Source organism: Bufo bufo, chromosome 9 (assembly GCF_905171765.1).
Source record: "Bufo bufo chromosome 9, aBufBuf1.1, whole genome shotgun sequence".
NCBI lineage: Eukaryota > Metazoa > Chordata > Amphibia > Anura > Bufonidae > Bufo > Bufo bufo.
The window spans coordinates 25,206,458-25,222,386 of NC_053397.1; the positions used below are offsets into that span (position 1 = coordinate 25,206,458).

At 45.2% G+C, this 15,929-nt stretch overlaps 1 protein-coding gene across 1 annotated transcript in view; it reads left to right on the forward strand.

Annotated features, from left to right (window-relative positions):
- SUCLG2 (succinate-CoA ligase GDP-forming subunit beta) overlaps window positions 1–15,929 on the forward strand; it is a 215,473-nt gene that overhangs the window by 54,023 nt on the left and 145,521 nt on the right. Inside the window, exon 2 of the mRNA XM_040407232.1 lies at window positions 2,989–3,130. Within this exon, the coding sequence (XP_040263166.1) occupies window positions 2,989–3,130 (142 nt within the window). The remainder of the gene's footprint in view (window positions 1–2,988; window positions 3,131–15,929) is intronic.

The following is a 15,929-nucleotide window of genomic DNA, read 5'->3' on the forward strand; positions in this document are numbered from 1 at the left end:
TAATACAAATTCTAACAGTCTATTCAGTAGGACTATCAGCTGTGTATCCACCTGACTTCTCCTCAAGGCAACTGATGGTCCCAACCCCATTTATAAGGCAAGAAATCCCACTTATTAAACCTGACAGGGCACACCTGTGAAGCGAAAACCATTTCAGGGGACTACTTCTTGAAGCTCATCAAGAGAATGCCAAGAGTGTGCAAAGCAGTAATCAAAGCAAAAGGTGGCTACTTTGAAGAACCTGGAATATGACATATTTTCAGTTGTTTCACACTTGTTTGTTATGTATATAATTCCACATGTGTTAATTCATAGTTTTGATGCCTTCATAGTCCTGGAAATAAAGAAAACTCTTTGAATGAGAAGGTGTGTCCAAACTTTTGGTCTGTACTGTATATTAATTGTGGGGACTCGCTCTGGTAGACGGGATTAGCGGACGCAGTATAGAGGCAACAACAAGTTCTTTGGATCAAAACATTTCAGTGTTTTATTCACACTTTAGGCAAGTGACAAAATAGGCAGTCATATTCAAACAAAAAGTCACCCTGCGGTGTTGGTGGTAATAAACACCATGCGGCAATTCTGCCTCAGAGTCCTTGCTGACAGCAGCACCAACCTGTTTTCATGCCAAACGGGTAGCAAGCCTTCATCCAGACACAAAGCTCCCAGATCCCAACACAGAGACCTGGCTTCTGAGCCCAGCTGCCTATTTAAGGACAGCCAGGTGCTGCCATAACCGGGACCAGCATTTAACCTCACCTGGCTTTAAATCATCCCAGCAGCACATGCTGGGAGGAAAATACCTGTTTTCCCAGACCAAACCTCTCACTGACAAAAAGACTGTGTGAACACGCTCCATCCTAGTCTACTGTGCTGTCTTGGACAACATTCCATCAATCCTGTAGAAGTGAAGTCTGAGGGATCCCGCGTTCTCCAAATCTCAAGGAGGTCCCAGCAGTCAGACCCCTGCAACTCCTCTTATTTCCTGGCTGTAATATTCCCAGCTGTAATTAACACTATTCTGACTATACAATCCATTAATAAAAAAAAAGTATAAAGACGTTGATAAAATGTCCGGTATTACAGTAGTTCCATAGAAGAATTTTATCGCTTGTACAGTTTTTAGTAAAGGCAAAGCAAACGGATGGGAAATCTATTTCACGCTTTGCTCAAAATTACTTAAAATCTATATTTGTAATAAAACCATGCCTGCGGCTTTTTATATTTTTTAAATCGGTTTGCTGGAGTTGCTATAAGTGGGTTGGGAATATAACTAAAATGTGTGGTTCTGGGGCAGTGTAAAATGCCTTTTACAATAAGCAATAAGAACCACAAAGACGGCGGTTACATGCATGCACTTTCCTGTGTTTGTGTACCCGGCAGTGAACATGCACCAACCTACCGAATACCCGGGTCAGTAGTTTTAAGTTAACATCTATATAAGGTTTACATAGCAACTTCAGTTAGGCCTCATGCACACAAACGTATTTTCTTTCTGTGTCCGTTTAGTTTTTTTTGGGTTTTTTTGCGGACCATATACGGAACCATTAATTTCAATGGGTCCGCAAAAAAACGGAATTTACTCCATACGCATTCCATTTCCGTATGTCCGCCAAAAAAATAGAACATGTCTTATTATTGTCCGCATTACGGACAAGGATAGGACTGTTCTATTAGGGGCCAGCTGTTCTGTTCTGCAAAATACGAAATGCACACGGACGTCATCCGTATTTTTTGCGGACCGCAAAATACATACGGTCGTGTGCATGAGGCTTTAGGCTGTGTTCACACTTTGTGGTTTTAGAAAAATATGCTGTGTTTTGCAGAAACCATAGCAAAACTGCTACAGATAGACTTTGCCTTACATTTGAGCATTTCTGTTGCGGTATTCCCATCCACCGCTACGCTCTGTAGGTTGCTGAGAAGAGGGAATGCAGTATCATAATGACTACAGGATCAGACTACACAGGTCTTGTATGTAGTCTGTAACCATGGAGACTCAGAACTGCATAAAAGCTGTACATGCATACCTGTACCAGGTTTTTGATTAAAGATTATTTGCAAAGTTTCTTCATACTTTATTTCAAATGCACTGGAAAAATTATACGAATTTCAGTAAATATCTGGAAATTTCCATTTATATCAATTTTAAAGGACATCTGTCAGCAAATTTGTACCTATGACACAGGCTGACCTGTTACATGTGCGCTTGGCAGCTGAAGGCATCTGTGCTGGTCCCATGTCCATATGTGTCCGCATTGCTGAGAAAGATGATCTTTTAAATATATGCAAATGAGCCTCTAGGAGCAACGGGGGCGTTACCATTACACCTAGAGGCTCTGCACTCTCTGCAACTGCCGCACCCTCTGCACTTTGACTTGATCAGACATTGTAAATGTCATCACACCCGGGCCTGTCAAGCAAAGTGCAGAGGGGGCGGCAGTTGTAGAAAGAGCAGAGCATCTAGGTGTAACGGAAACGCCCCCGTTGCTCCTAGAGGCTCATTTGCATATATTTAAAAGATCATCTTTCTCAGCACTGTGGGCACATGTGAACATGGGACCAGCACAGATGCCTTCAGCTGCCAAGTGCACATGTAACAGGTCAGCCAGTGTCATAGGGACAAACCTGCTGACAGATGCCCTTTAATTTTTATGCTAGAATCCGGCATCGAACAATTAAGAAAGTTTCAAAAGTGAGCACTTGTTTCCTAAACTGCAAATTGCTGCCTAATTCGACAAAATCAGAAACCAAAAACGAAACTCTAACAAACAAATTCATGGAATTTTTTTATATACTTTTCTATGGCCCTCTGGATAATCTTCCCACCTTTTATGCCAGGTGAATGGAATATTACTGTACAATCCGTTACTCGGTGTAACGTTCACATGCCCTCACCGGAGTATACTGGCCTCATCGGTTCTGTAACTAATTAGTAAAAATTAATAAAGGTGATGTTACTTAAATGTCCTATATTATCTTTTTTAGGGTGCCCAAGTGACCACAAGACGATGGCTGAATCTGCAGGAATACCAGAGCAAAAAACTGATGGCGGATCATGGCGTAACAGTACAGAGGTTCTTTGTCGCTGACAATGCCACTGAAGCCCTTGAGGCGGCCAAGAGACTAAGTATGCGTGCCGTAGTGTGAATAGTACAATAAGTTATGCAGTTTTACTACATCATTTCTCAATCAGTTCCTTGTAGTTTTCAAGATCTCTGCTTGCTGTCCTTCCAAAGGAAGTTTAGTTTCAGGGGATAAAAGTGTGATCGAGTCACGTGCATGACTCGTGACAAAACACAGCTCTGGCTACGTCCGCAAAACATCTAAATCCATCGCAGACTAGCCTGCGAATTTGCACCAAAATCTGCACGTTTTACAAGCGGATTTTGTTCACCTACGCATTTCAAAGTGTGAAAATCTTGAAGATAGATTGACTAGCTGTGGATTTAAAATCTGTGCCATTGGATATTTCCACGTGGATAGGATTTGTTACAGCCTCATCCACTTCACTTCTGCCGTAATACGCATCGGATTTCCCATTCGCGGTTTAGACTCTAAGCGTTTACATACTCCCGGCAAGCATCTGATGGAAGTAAATAATAGTATTGACCCTAAAATGTCAAATGAAGCAGCTTTAGTAGGTATTGTTTAAAGACTTTTCGTTTGTTTCTACAGCTTCTCTGCAGACAATGTGTTTCCATGGTAACAGACAGCAAACACATTGTATGTAGTCTGATCCTGCAGTCTTCCTTTCTTTCATTTCTCTCCAGTTAGCCAGAAGAAGTGGACAGATTGAAGGGAGTATGACTGCTGATCAGACTACATAAAGATTGTTTGCGGTCTGTTACCATGGAGACACATTGTCTGCAAAAGAGTTGTCGAGACAAAATTGTAGAAAATATTTGATGAACACATTGCAAAGTTGCTTCCTTTTATTATGTGAATAGAGTGAATAAAAAAAAAAAAATTGTGTGCGAAAGTGGTCGTATGTAGTCTTTAAAGGGGTTCTCCGGCACCTGCAACCTGTTTTAATATTTCCTGGCAGGGATTCACTGATTCGCCTATCACTGGAGCTCTAGAATTAGCACGGAGCTCCCTTCTCCTCTGCTTCCCGTTCCCGCTGGACCAGAAGGGTGGGGTACTATCTACAGCAGGAATGGGCAACCTCCGACATTCCAACTTTTGTGAAACTACAATTCCCAGCATGCTCAAGGATAGCCAAGCAAGTGTGCATGCTGGGAGTCGTACCAGAGAACAAGAAATTATGGGGTAAATTTGCCAGTCAGGCCTCTATGAAATTGGTGGGACTCTAATGGGAGCTATGTTGGTAGTCGCCCGGCGTTCCATTAACTTAAGGGGGTTGCCTCATGAAGACAAACCCACCATATGCCCTGTTAGGACATATGGACTTCATCGAGGCAGATCATCGCTCGGGACACCCATCTGTGATCCAGAACAGAGAGCTGCTCTGTACGAGCGCCCACCCCCTGTTCTTGCAGGCGCAAGCCATTTGAGTATTACATAGACAGCCGTTTATCTGAATAGATGCCATGTAATACCGTATTCTCCCTGTGGCAGGCGCTGCAGGGTAGATGCAGTATTACACAGCAGTAGGCTGTCCGTGGCATTCCGCAGCAAAGTCAGCTGGAAGCGGGACCTAGGGCAATCGGCTGGTTGCCCCAGTGGTCTCATTGTGAAAGGGGCGAGAGGTCACCTTTTAAAGAGGATCTTCCGTCTGTTTGTAATGAAATATCAATTTCGGGAGCATCTCTTCTCATAACTCTGCGTGCCGTTCCTCTGTTATTCCTCCTAAAAATGTATGTATAAATTCTTACCAGTTGGGGGCGTGTCTCTATGCAGTGTTGACAGTGGAGCACTGTGTAGGGACACGCCCTATTGACAAGGTGAATGGTATGCTGCCCCGTTGTCAGATTGTCCATAAAATATGCTCCAGAATTCTAATTTTATGGGGGATATAACTGTTTGGTAAACCAGACATGTGAGGGGTGGTGGCAGGTCGTCTTTGATTATCCTTGCTCTAGTGAAAGGGGTGGTCTCATTAGACGGATGGTTAAAGGGGTGGTCTCACTAGACGGATGGTTAAAGGGGTGGTCTCATTAGACGGGTGGTTATTAGAGACCATCCCTTTCTTAAGGTTCAGCTTCCAGCCGTGGCGTCCATTCAGATACGGCTCAGGTCTATCAGCACGGTAGATGCTCTCTTCTTTCTTCTGGCTCAAGAAGGGGGGGGGGGGTTCCGTTCCAGCTCCGGCTTCCCCCTCTGTGCCGACCATATGCCCTAATAATGAGGCATAAGGCTTATTTTTCTTGCACCATTATTGATAATCCTCGCCCACTGGTATCTTCACCCTTCGTTCTCCCTGGCTGGTGTCCAATTTTTGGTTTCGTGACCCCAGAACATGCGCTTACTGGTCAGACAGGGCGGGAAGGGTTAACCATTAGAGCACTGCAGATCTGAGCGCCGCCCAGGTTTGCAGCCCTTTCCTTCATGTTGTAAATGGCTCCATTAAAATGCCATTTTTCTATACGCTGTAGTTCACAGCGGGGGCCCGGAGTTCTGTGTTGAGCCAAAAACAGTGAAATTTAATGAACCCAATTTTTTTCTTCTTCTTGTATCAAACCTAATAGGCTTATTATTATTGTAAGTTATTAGAATAATTTCTGCTAAAGTACATCTTGGTGCGACGCGAGGACGATTATCAATGGCTGAGGTCTTTGCGAAACTGGCAAAAAGCAATGGCTGCAACATTGTGTTGTACAGTCTGTATTTGCTTCACCTTGAAATATATATATAACATTTTTTTTTTTGGAGAAAAGCTGAGGTTTGGGGTTGCTGATTGCTGGTTAGAAGCTGCACTGTGCATAGTCCCTTCGTTCTAGGCATCGGTGACTGTCGCAGTGATCAGACATGGATTGCATATCTAAGCCAAGTTTGTGTGGGAGGAAAGCATCACTTAAAGGGGCGGTCTCACTTTAGTAAGTGGCATTTATCATGTTGAGAAAGTGAATACAAGGCACTTACTAATGTATTGTGATTTGTTCATATTGCCTCCTTTACTGGTTGGATTCATTTTTCCATCATGTTATACACTGCTCGTTTCCCTGGTTATGACTAGAGATGAGCAAATTTCATATTTTGAAATTCGTTCACGCTTTGTTTGGTGGTAAAAGCAGAATTGCGTTATGGATTCCATTACCACGGAACGCAATTCTGTGACGTAATGCTTAACGGAATGCCGTCATAATTAGAGTTGTTGCGATACCAAATTTTTGATTCGGTTTCGATACCATGAAAAAGTATTGCGATACTCGATACCATTCGATACCACGCGAAAAAAATAAACAAAAAAAAGCCACGTGCATTCCTCATTTTTAAAAATGGCGAATCGCGCAGTTTTTATTTTATTTTTTCTGTTCCGGCATTCACCACCTAGATTTTTTTTTTATATTTTAATAGTTTGGACTTTTCTGACGTGGCGATGTAATATGTTTATTTATATATTTTATATGTGAAATTGGGAAAAGGGGGGTGATTTATACTTCATATTTTAGTTTTTTTTTTTTTTTTTTCACTTTTTATTTAATAACTATTTCCCCCCTTAGGGGCTAGAACCTGGGATCTTTCATCCCTTTTCCTATTCACCCTGATAGATCTCTATCAGGGTGAATAGGACTCCACACTGTCCCTGCTGCTCTGTGCTTTGTGCACACAGCATCAGGGATGTTACCATGGCAACCAGGGCTTCTGTGGCGTCCTGGCTGCCATGGTAACGGATCGGAGCCCCAGGCTTACACAGCTGGGGCTCCGATCAGAAGCTGCCACTGCACCACCAATGAGGGGGAGTGGAGAGGTCCCTGTGGCCACTGCCACCAATGATTTTAATACTGGAGGGTTGAGAGGGGCCGGCGCACTGTGCCACCAATGATTTTAATGGGATGGGGGGATTGAGGGGGGGGGGGGCACACTGCACCACCAATGATTTTACCCCTTTATACAGGAGGCGGGTACTAGCAGATCAGCAGCTCCCTGTCAGGGGCAGGGTGCCGGCAATGCGATTCTGCTGCCGGCACCCGCCTCCTGTATGTGTTAAAGACTGACTACTGTATATGAGTCCAGACTTTCACTATTAGGCCACACAGAGCGGCGCCCAGCGATGTCTCAGCACTCACCATTAGTCCTGGGCGCCGCTCCGTTCGCCCGCAGTGCCCCATTACTGTCTCCTCTCCTGCTCCACATGCTGCTGATTACTATCGGAGCGATGGGAGGAGACATCAGCTTCACTAGTGGGCGTTCCTTCTCCCTGGCTGTAGCGCTGTCCAATCGCAGCGCAGGGAAAAGGAACGCCCACTAGTGAAGCTGATGTCTCCTCCCATCGCTCCGATAGTAATCCTATCATTGGTGGCGCAGTGCGCCCGCCCCTCCTCCGCCCCTCTCTTCTCATTGCCGCCCCTCCTCCACCCCCTCTCTTCTCATTGCCGCCCCTCCTCCGCCCCTCTCTTCTCATTGGTGGCAGCGGCAGCAGCACAGGGGGAGGGAGGACAGCTTCCTTCTCCCCGTGCTGCTGAGAGAGAACATGAGCGCGCCGATAGCAGCGCGCTCATGTTCAGAGATACTAGACTGCGCAGAAGCGCAGCCCAGTATCGAAAAAAACGGAAATCCCGGTATCGTATCGATACCGGGACAAAAGTATCGATTGGGTATCGAAATTTCGATACCCGCAACAACCCTAGTCATAATAGAAGTCTATGGGCTGCAAAACGGATCCGTCCCGTTTCCGTTATGCAGAGAAGGACGGATCCGTTATGCAGGTTGACAGACTTCTATCAGGACGGAATGAATAAGGGAATGCCTCTAAAGGCATTCCGTCATAGAATTGCGTTATGGTCCGTGGTAACGGAATCCATACCGCAATTCTGCTTTTACCACCAAACGAAGCGTGAACGAATTTCATAACATGAATTTCGCTCATCTCTAGTTATGACCACCCTGTAATCCAGCAGTGGTGGTCGTGCTTGTACACTATGGGGAAAAAGTGGCGGGATATACCGGGTGCCCAACTCCACCATAATTCAGGAGGGCTGGTCACATCCGCTGCTTCCCTTAGAATGCATTCTCATGACTGTATGTATTTTGCAATCCGCAAAAGACGAATCTGCAAAAAATATGGATAATGACGACTGTGTTGCATCCGTTTTTTTTTTTTGCAGATTCATTGTATCAATGCCTATTCTTGTCCGCAAAATGGGACAAGAATAGGACGTTGTTCTGTCTGTTTTAGAACGGCCATACAGATGCGGACCGGGTGCATACCAAAAATACAGTCATGTGAATGGGTCCTTACTTGATGGGTGATTGCAGATTGGTGCAGTTTTGGGTGTTTATTTCAGTAAGGAATGGGGGAATCGGTGCCTGGCAGACTCCTGATGCCACTTATCTCTAGAAAATGTTGGCATCACACAGGCGGCACACTCGATGAGGTGGTGAAGGATTCTTACCAATTTCTCAGGATTTCCCAGCCAAAATTGGTTCTGTTTTACCGTGTGTTCTGCCGGATCACTTCACATTTGACCCGCTCTGCACTGATGAGAAGCAAGGACCCTGAAACTGCTGTCTACAGAGGGGTGGGACACCCCCTAGGACAGGAGACAACCCCTGGTTTGGCTGGTAAGACGTAATTTGCATACCCTCTACGAAGACCGACATGAGTGTGACGGGTCCACCTTAAAGGGGTTGTAAGTCAGGGGATTTTCATATTCACTGCACCTCTGCCGATCAGCTGTTTGGAGAGGCGCGGAGGTGCTTCATTGTGAGTTGTGGCCGGTGACGTCATATTTGTCAGTCGCATGGGCTAGAGCAGGGGTCCCCAACCTTTTTTGCACTAAGGACCAGTTTCATGCAAGACAATTTTCCCAGAGACTGGGTGGGGGGCGCAGGTTAGGGGGGATGCTGGTTGGCGCTGACTGATCAGAACAGCACAGCATGCAGGAACTATGCCAGCAGTGTGAAATAGGCCTTACTATTACATTGATATCTGCCTGCCTTTGTTTCAGGCTGACATCGTAACTATACCTGAATTGGCTGCACAAAACTGACTGGGCTCTCTGCAGCACTGGGCTCTCTGCAGCACTGGGCTCTCTGCAGCACTGGGCTCTCTGCAGCACTGGGCTCTCTGCAGCACTGGGCTCTCTGCAGCACTGGGCTCTCTGCAGCACTGGGCTCTCTGCAGCACTGGGCTCTCTGCAGCCCTGGGCTCTGCTGATGTCTGTATCTGTGATATTTTCATGGTGCATATGACAGGAAGAGGAACTACGCTCTAAGGTCATTCTCCTGCTCCCTCCCTCCAATACTAGCTGAAACAACTCCGCCCCCGCGCCCATGCACCTAGCATCTCTCCTCATCTGTATTGCCGCGGCCCGGCAAACAATCATCCAGGGCCCGGTCCTGGGCCGCGGACCGGGGGTTGGGGACCACTGGGCTAGAGAATGGGCCTGGGCTATGGCGCTGTGCTTTGTAACCTGTGAGGAGGCAGCAGCACTAATCCGAGAACTGCAGCCTCTTCAAACAGCTGATCGGCAGGGGTACCGGGTGTCAACCCCTTTAATCGTCCTTGATCTAGATCAGAGATGCCCAACCTGTGGCCCTCCAGCTGTTGCAAAACTACAACTCCCAGCATGCCTGGACAGCCTACAGCTACTAGTGCATGCTGGGAGTTGTGGTTTTACACCAGCTGGAGGGTCGCAGGTTGAGCATCCCTGATCTAGATCATCAGAGACCATCCCTTACCCTTTGTAACAGAAATGTCCGTGCAGGGGTCTCATGGCGGTTACGTCGGCTCTTGGTGTTTCGCGTCTGTGTTTTCCTCCCCCTCCCGTCCATTCAGTGCGATTACATTGAATCATCAGGTTTCGCGTCAACAGGCGCGCCGCCACTAAATGTGACAGAATGAGATCCGTACGGCTGCAGTCCTACACGCGGCGCTCGCTTTTTATGTCGCAGCCGATTCATAACCATTCTTGCGTTTCCAAAATGACCCCATACCGCCTGGATTTACAGTAATGAGTGTAATAGGCGGGAGGCCCACAAATCAAAATCTCATTTCAGATGTGAGACGCTAATGTTTCGCTGACTTATTGTTCCGCGTCTTATAAAAATATAAACCTACCTACCGGAGAGCGAAACGAGAGAGAAAAAAATTGGATTTGAGAAGCCCGCAGCCGGCGTAATGTTTTCACAGTTTAGGAGATTAATAGAGTTTGGTGTAAGTAAAGAATGGTTACGGAAGAGGAGAAGTTTTACATAATGGCTGAGATTAAACACTCTTCACTTCATAATTGGTATTTAGATGTAAGGATGGAGTCGTTCTGAGGAATGGGTCTGATTTTATGGCTGTCGGCTTCTCTTTCATCTTGGAGTTCATTTTTTATTTTATTTTTTGAGCGGTTAAATAATTTGAGGGTTTTCTGTGATTACTTTTTTTTGTAGAAACAGCGCCACTCTTGTCCGTTGTCCATTTGTGGTATTGCAGCTTATATATCTGTTTAGGGTACTTTCACACTAGCGGCAGGGGACTCCGGCAGGCTGTTTCGGGGCAGCCGAACTGAAAGTACGACATGCAACCCCCCCCCCCCCCCCAAAAATTGGAGCATCCATCTGGACCCAGGGTTGCCAACCAGAATTTTCTTTTCCTGGACAACCTATCCCAAAATCACGGACAGCCAACATTTTTTACGGACAAATTGGAAACCCATAATGAATGATAAAAATTATAATACATGTCTATAGCTCAAAATACTGATTAAGGGCTCATGCACACTAACGTATTTTCTTTCCGCTTCCGTTTTTTTTTGCGGTCCGTGTGCGGAACCAACTTCAATGGGTCCACAAAAACAACGGAAGGTACTCCGTGTGCATTCCGTTTCCGTTCCGCAAAAAAGTAGTGCATGTCCTATTATTGTCCTCAAATCGCTGTCCGAAGCCCCATTCAAGTCAATGGGTCCGCAAAAAAATACGGAACGCAGACGGAACATATCCGTATTTTGCGGATCCATACAGTATAAATGCTATGCCCAGCCCATATTGCTCAGGTGTTTGGTGATTAATAAGTTACTGTTTCTGTATATGATCCGCAAAAAACTGATCAAATACTGAATCCATACGGATGTGTTTTGTGCGGAAGAGGACTTAAATCAGAGGAAAAAAAAACTAAGATACGGAACAACGGATCCGTGAAAAACGGACCGCAAAACAACAACTGTCGTGTGCATGAGCCCTTACTGTGAGATGAAAAGAGATGTAAAATGATGATAAATATCATCAAAATTATCTAGTCCAGTACTACAGCCTAAAAATAAATAAAAAATCACAGATAAGTTTTCTTTTTTTTTTTTTTTTACGAACACAGAAAAAGTCACCTATTTTTATGGGCTGTCCAGAAATAACTTCTAGCAGGAATAATAAAGGAATGGCACAAGATAGAGCCATAAGAATAGATGTTACAGAATTATTATTAGATGGGGAATGCAAGTCGTTACTAAAGCAGACCTGTCAGGAGAGGGGGACGGGTCCTCTTCAAAGGAATTTCTCTGTGTTTTTTTTTTTTTAAGTTTGTGTGCATGAGCCCTAATTCCTAGACTTCTAGCGGGAATAATAGAGGAACGACACAGCACAGAGTTATCAGAAACGATGCTACAGAATTTTTTAATGCAAGTAGTTACTAAAACGGACCCGTCAGGAGAGGTGACAGGTGCTCTTTAAATGATCACCCTTTCAACGTCATCCAACTCATTCCTGTAATTTAATTCTCTTAATTGGCTATAGAAGCCCTAAAAAACAACACGTGCTTTCCGCTGGCTTGTTCCTCGCACATTGCTTAGCAGACTAATACAATGAAAAGAGCAATTACACTGAATACAATTTATAGCAGCAGGAAGGCAAAAGACATTTTGCAAAACACATTATGGCAGCGCGTATCGTTACACAGGAGCTTTGTGACTTAATGGACTCCATCAAGAACATTTCTCACCGCCACACAATGAGCGCGGCCTGAAAGGGGCCAGATATGAGGAGGCCGTTCCCTCGCCTTTGTCGGTATCTAGATATATGGGAAAAATTCCAGCACGCAAAACGGGCAGAGGAGGAATCGAAGAGGAAAAGGGGTTCAAGCCTCGTCAGTCATTCAGGAATGCTCTTCCTGGCCCGTTAAGGTTGGCGGAGGCGACCGTCTGACAACCCCCAATGATCCTGCACGGGTCCTATGCTTGGTGTTAGACACTTGTCGAAGCAACCCACCGCACAGCAAGTACGGTAGTTGCATCTCTCCAACTATCGGGACAACCCCTTTAAGCCTGACCACACACGTGCCTTCTAATGGTGGTGCCTTCTAATGGTGGTGCCTTCTAGTGGTCCACCTAAAATGCCACATGTGAAGGCCTGGAAGTTAAGTGAAGCCATAAACACTTCTTCTGCCCCATGCAGACTGCTTGGCCTAGTTGTGAACCTGAAGCCACCTATGCAGAGGCTTACTCTCCATCACGCTAAAGACTGTCTTTGTCTTTTTTCCGAAAACAGCGTCATTCATGCTCATGGGCGGTGCTTGTTATTGCAGCTTGACCCAATTTAAAGGGCTTGTCCGACAGTTCAATACTTAAGACCTATCCTCAGGATAGGTGATCAGTATCTGATCAGTGGGGGTCCGACTCCCAGCACTGCACACAGTGGCGCTCTGGTGAGCGCTTAGGTCTCTTCCTAGACCATTGCCTTCACGGTCATCGGTCACATGACCTAGGCACAGCTCAGTCCCATTCAAGTGAATGGGGCTGAGCTGCAATGCCAAGCACAGCCTCTATCCAATACATGGCGCGGTGCTTGGTGAGTTGCGAGGAAGCCACGGCCTCTTCAAACAGCTGATCGCCGGCGGTGCCGATCACATAATAATAGATAGGTCATCTGTAATAAACACCCGAACAACCCCTTTAAATAAATGTCATACAGGACAGCGTCCATGGTCATGAGTAATTAAATGAGTATTTAAGAAAAACAGCCCATTTGTTTCTAATCTCGTACAATTCCTTAAAATTGGCAAAGAGGAGAAAATTGTTTAAAATTAAGGAAAAAAGAATGACCTGTTTTAAATATCTTGCCACTATAATCCCTGCCGGTCCTGCTTCAATGACATCACATTCTTCGTTCCTATGACCACTGCAACCAATGGTCACGTGAACGATAAATGGCACATGACTGCTACATGACCATCGGCCATCTCCGTGGGCCGCTATGGGTTATTATACCTTTGCTGTTTGTTCCCATGTTAAACATGTTGTTTGATTTGATTTTTTTTTTTTGCATCAGGCCCCAATAGCTTCACGTTCTAACGCTGTTTGCAAAAAAAAATTAAAATATGCGAGCATTTATTAAATAGTCCTTTTTGCACTTCTAACATCATCTCAGCAGTTTTTGTCTGAGTTTTGCAACAGCTTTGTAAAAATTTTGAAAAAATAAAAAAAACGACGCAAAAGGACTGCGCCCTGTGAGCCAGTCCTGTTCCTTGCAGTAGGGCCGCCGGGTCCTTGTGAATGAGGCACATCCTTGAAGGTGGAGGATGATCTGATAAATTTTCCACTTTCAAGGTTCAGTTCTCATTATTTCTTAAGTAAAATGAAAACGCTCTTGTGGGTTTTTCTTTTTTTTCCCTTTTTTCTTGACTTTTTCCCGTTACCAGATTTACCATTTCAATTATGGGTCTTTCAACATCAGTTGTGGGAGAAATTAGCAGACTGTCTTAGAACACAGAAGAAGATATTTAAGTCGTCAAGTCAATAAACTGTCTTAAATTTCCCCGGGGACACTGTTCCTCCGCTCACTTGGCAGTGTCACGGAGACGTCTTCTCTTCTACATATTTAACAGAAATCGCCGGAAAATAAACCTGTTGTAACTGTTGTATTTATGTCTCAAGCATCGATATTTCAGTAAGACGCCTCAGTCACTGTTTCCTAAAATTACAACGCACTAAAATAGACAAGTGTAATCTTTCTTTATAGCAATGTTTTATAATTGCCTTTTCTTTTTTCTTTACTGTAACATCATCCCTCTCCCAACCGAAAGAGAACTTTGCTATAAAATACGTTCATATTTATCTATGAAGCAAAATAAAGCAACTTTGCAAGTGATTGCAAATTTTCTCCTCCTTGCTGTTTATGGCTCAGATGCAGACCTAAGTGTCTCCATGGTAACAGACTACAAACAACCCCTTTGTGTAGTCTGAGGCTGCAGTTACACACCTATATGTTCCTTTCTTCCCACTAACCTACTCAGCAATTAGACCAAATGATAGGATCGTTTTAATCCAAACACCTCAGATGAACTTGAACTTAAAAATTTAGCAAAAATTAAAGGGTCACAAACTGAGATCGGCAGGTGTTCAGAGAGTCGGACCTCCACCAATCAGCTGTTTGAAGAGGCTGCGGTGCTCCCTGATCGCTGCAGTCTCATCCCAGGCCATGTAACATCTCATTCGTCATTCACATGGCCTAGGCTCAGCACCGTCGCATACAAGTGCGGTTGAGCTGCAATACGTGCTTCAAGGAAGCCATAGCACTCACCAGAGCTCCGGTGAGCGTCGCAGCTTCCTTAAACAGCTGGTAGAAGTAGGACCCTGCCATTTTCATATTGATAACCTATCCTGAGGATCGGCCATCAGTATAAAGATCCTGGAAAACCCCTTTAACATTTTGATTAAAAAATAATAATTTAATAATACTTGCTTAAAGGAACTTCTTGCCCCACTTTATCTTCTAGGATGAGCATGTGCATACAGTCCCAGTTGTTGTGTGTGCATCACTGGTGTCCTCTGTCTGCACAGTGAGATGGCGCCTGCGCGTTCTCGACGCTATCCCTGCACACGGCAAGCATGCACCGTTAATAAGTGCTTGGATACAGCATGGTGTACTTGGAAATGTCGTCCCCAGTAGTCATGCAGCGGTCCCAGAGTGAACAGGGCAGCAATGCCAGGTGATTGTGTAGCAGAGGTGTAGGGGTCGTGATTGAAGAAAGGAAAATTCTTCAGAGGTTGGTGAATGTATAACTGGTCTGTGCATTCAGTGTGTAATGTTTGAACCGCTACTTTAAGGGGAACCTATCATTGGGTTGGTGCTGCCTAGACTAGATCCCTTATGACAGAAATGCTGCAGCAAGGGGTTTGGGAATGGGAAGTTGGGTCTAGTGTGCGGGTCCTCACCCTGCTCTGACAAGCAAGAAACTTGTCAGTCAAGCAGAGAAGAGTGGGGAGAAGCCACACAGCGGACGCTTCTTACCATGCCCCGACTTATCTTGCCTTTCTTATTTATTTTATTTATTTTTTTCTTTGAAATGCTGCAGTGTTTCAGTGTGAACCCTAGTTCTCTGTCATGTGGAATCCTAATGGCATTTTATTTTGCTTGTGGTTCTGGCCACATAAGCCTAATGATAGGTTCCAGAGGTTATCTGATTATCAATATTGATGACCTATCCTCAGGACCCCCGCCGATCAGCTGTTAGAAGAGGCCAGGCACTCCTTGAGCGCCGCGGCCTCTTCCCAGGCCATGTGATATCACCATACATTGCTCACATGGCCTAGTTGCAGTTCAACGCCATGCAAGTCAATGGGGCTGAGCTGCAATACCAAGCACTGCCTGGGAGGCCGTTATGCTCACCAGTGCTCCGGTGAGCTCAGGATGTTTCCGAAACAGCTCAATAGCAGAGGTGCCGGGACCCGGACCCATGCCGATGTGATATTTACTGTATCCTGTGGATACAGTAGGTCATTATATTTCCCAGATAACCCCTTTTAAGGCTTCATACAGCTCTGTACAAGTCCTAAGTTAAACTAATTTCACACTAGCGCAAAACTGTTCCGGTAGCGGAATAGCCT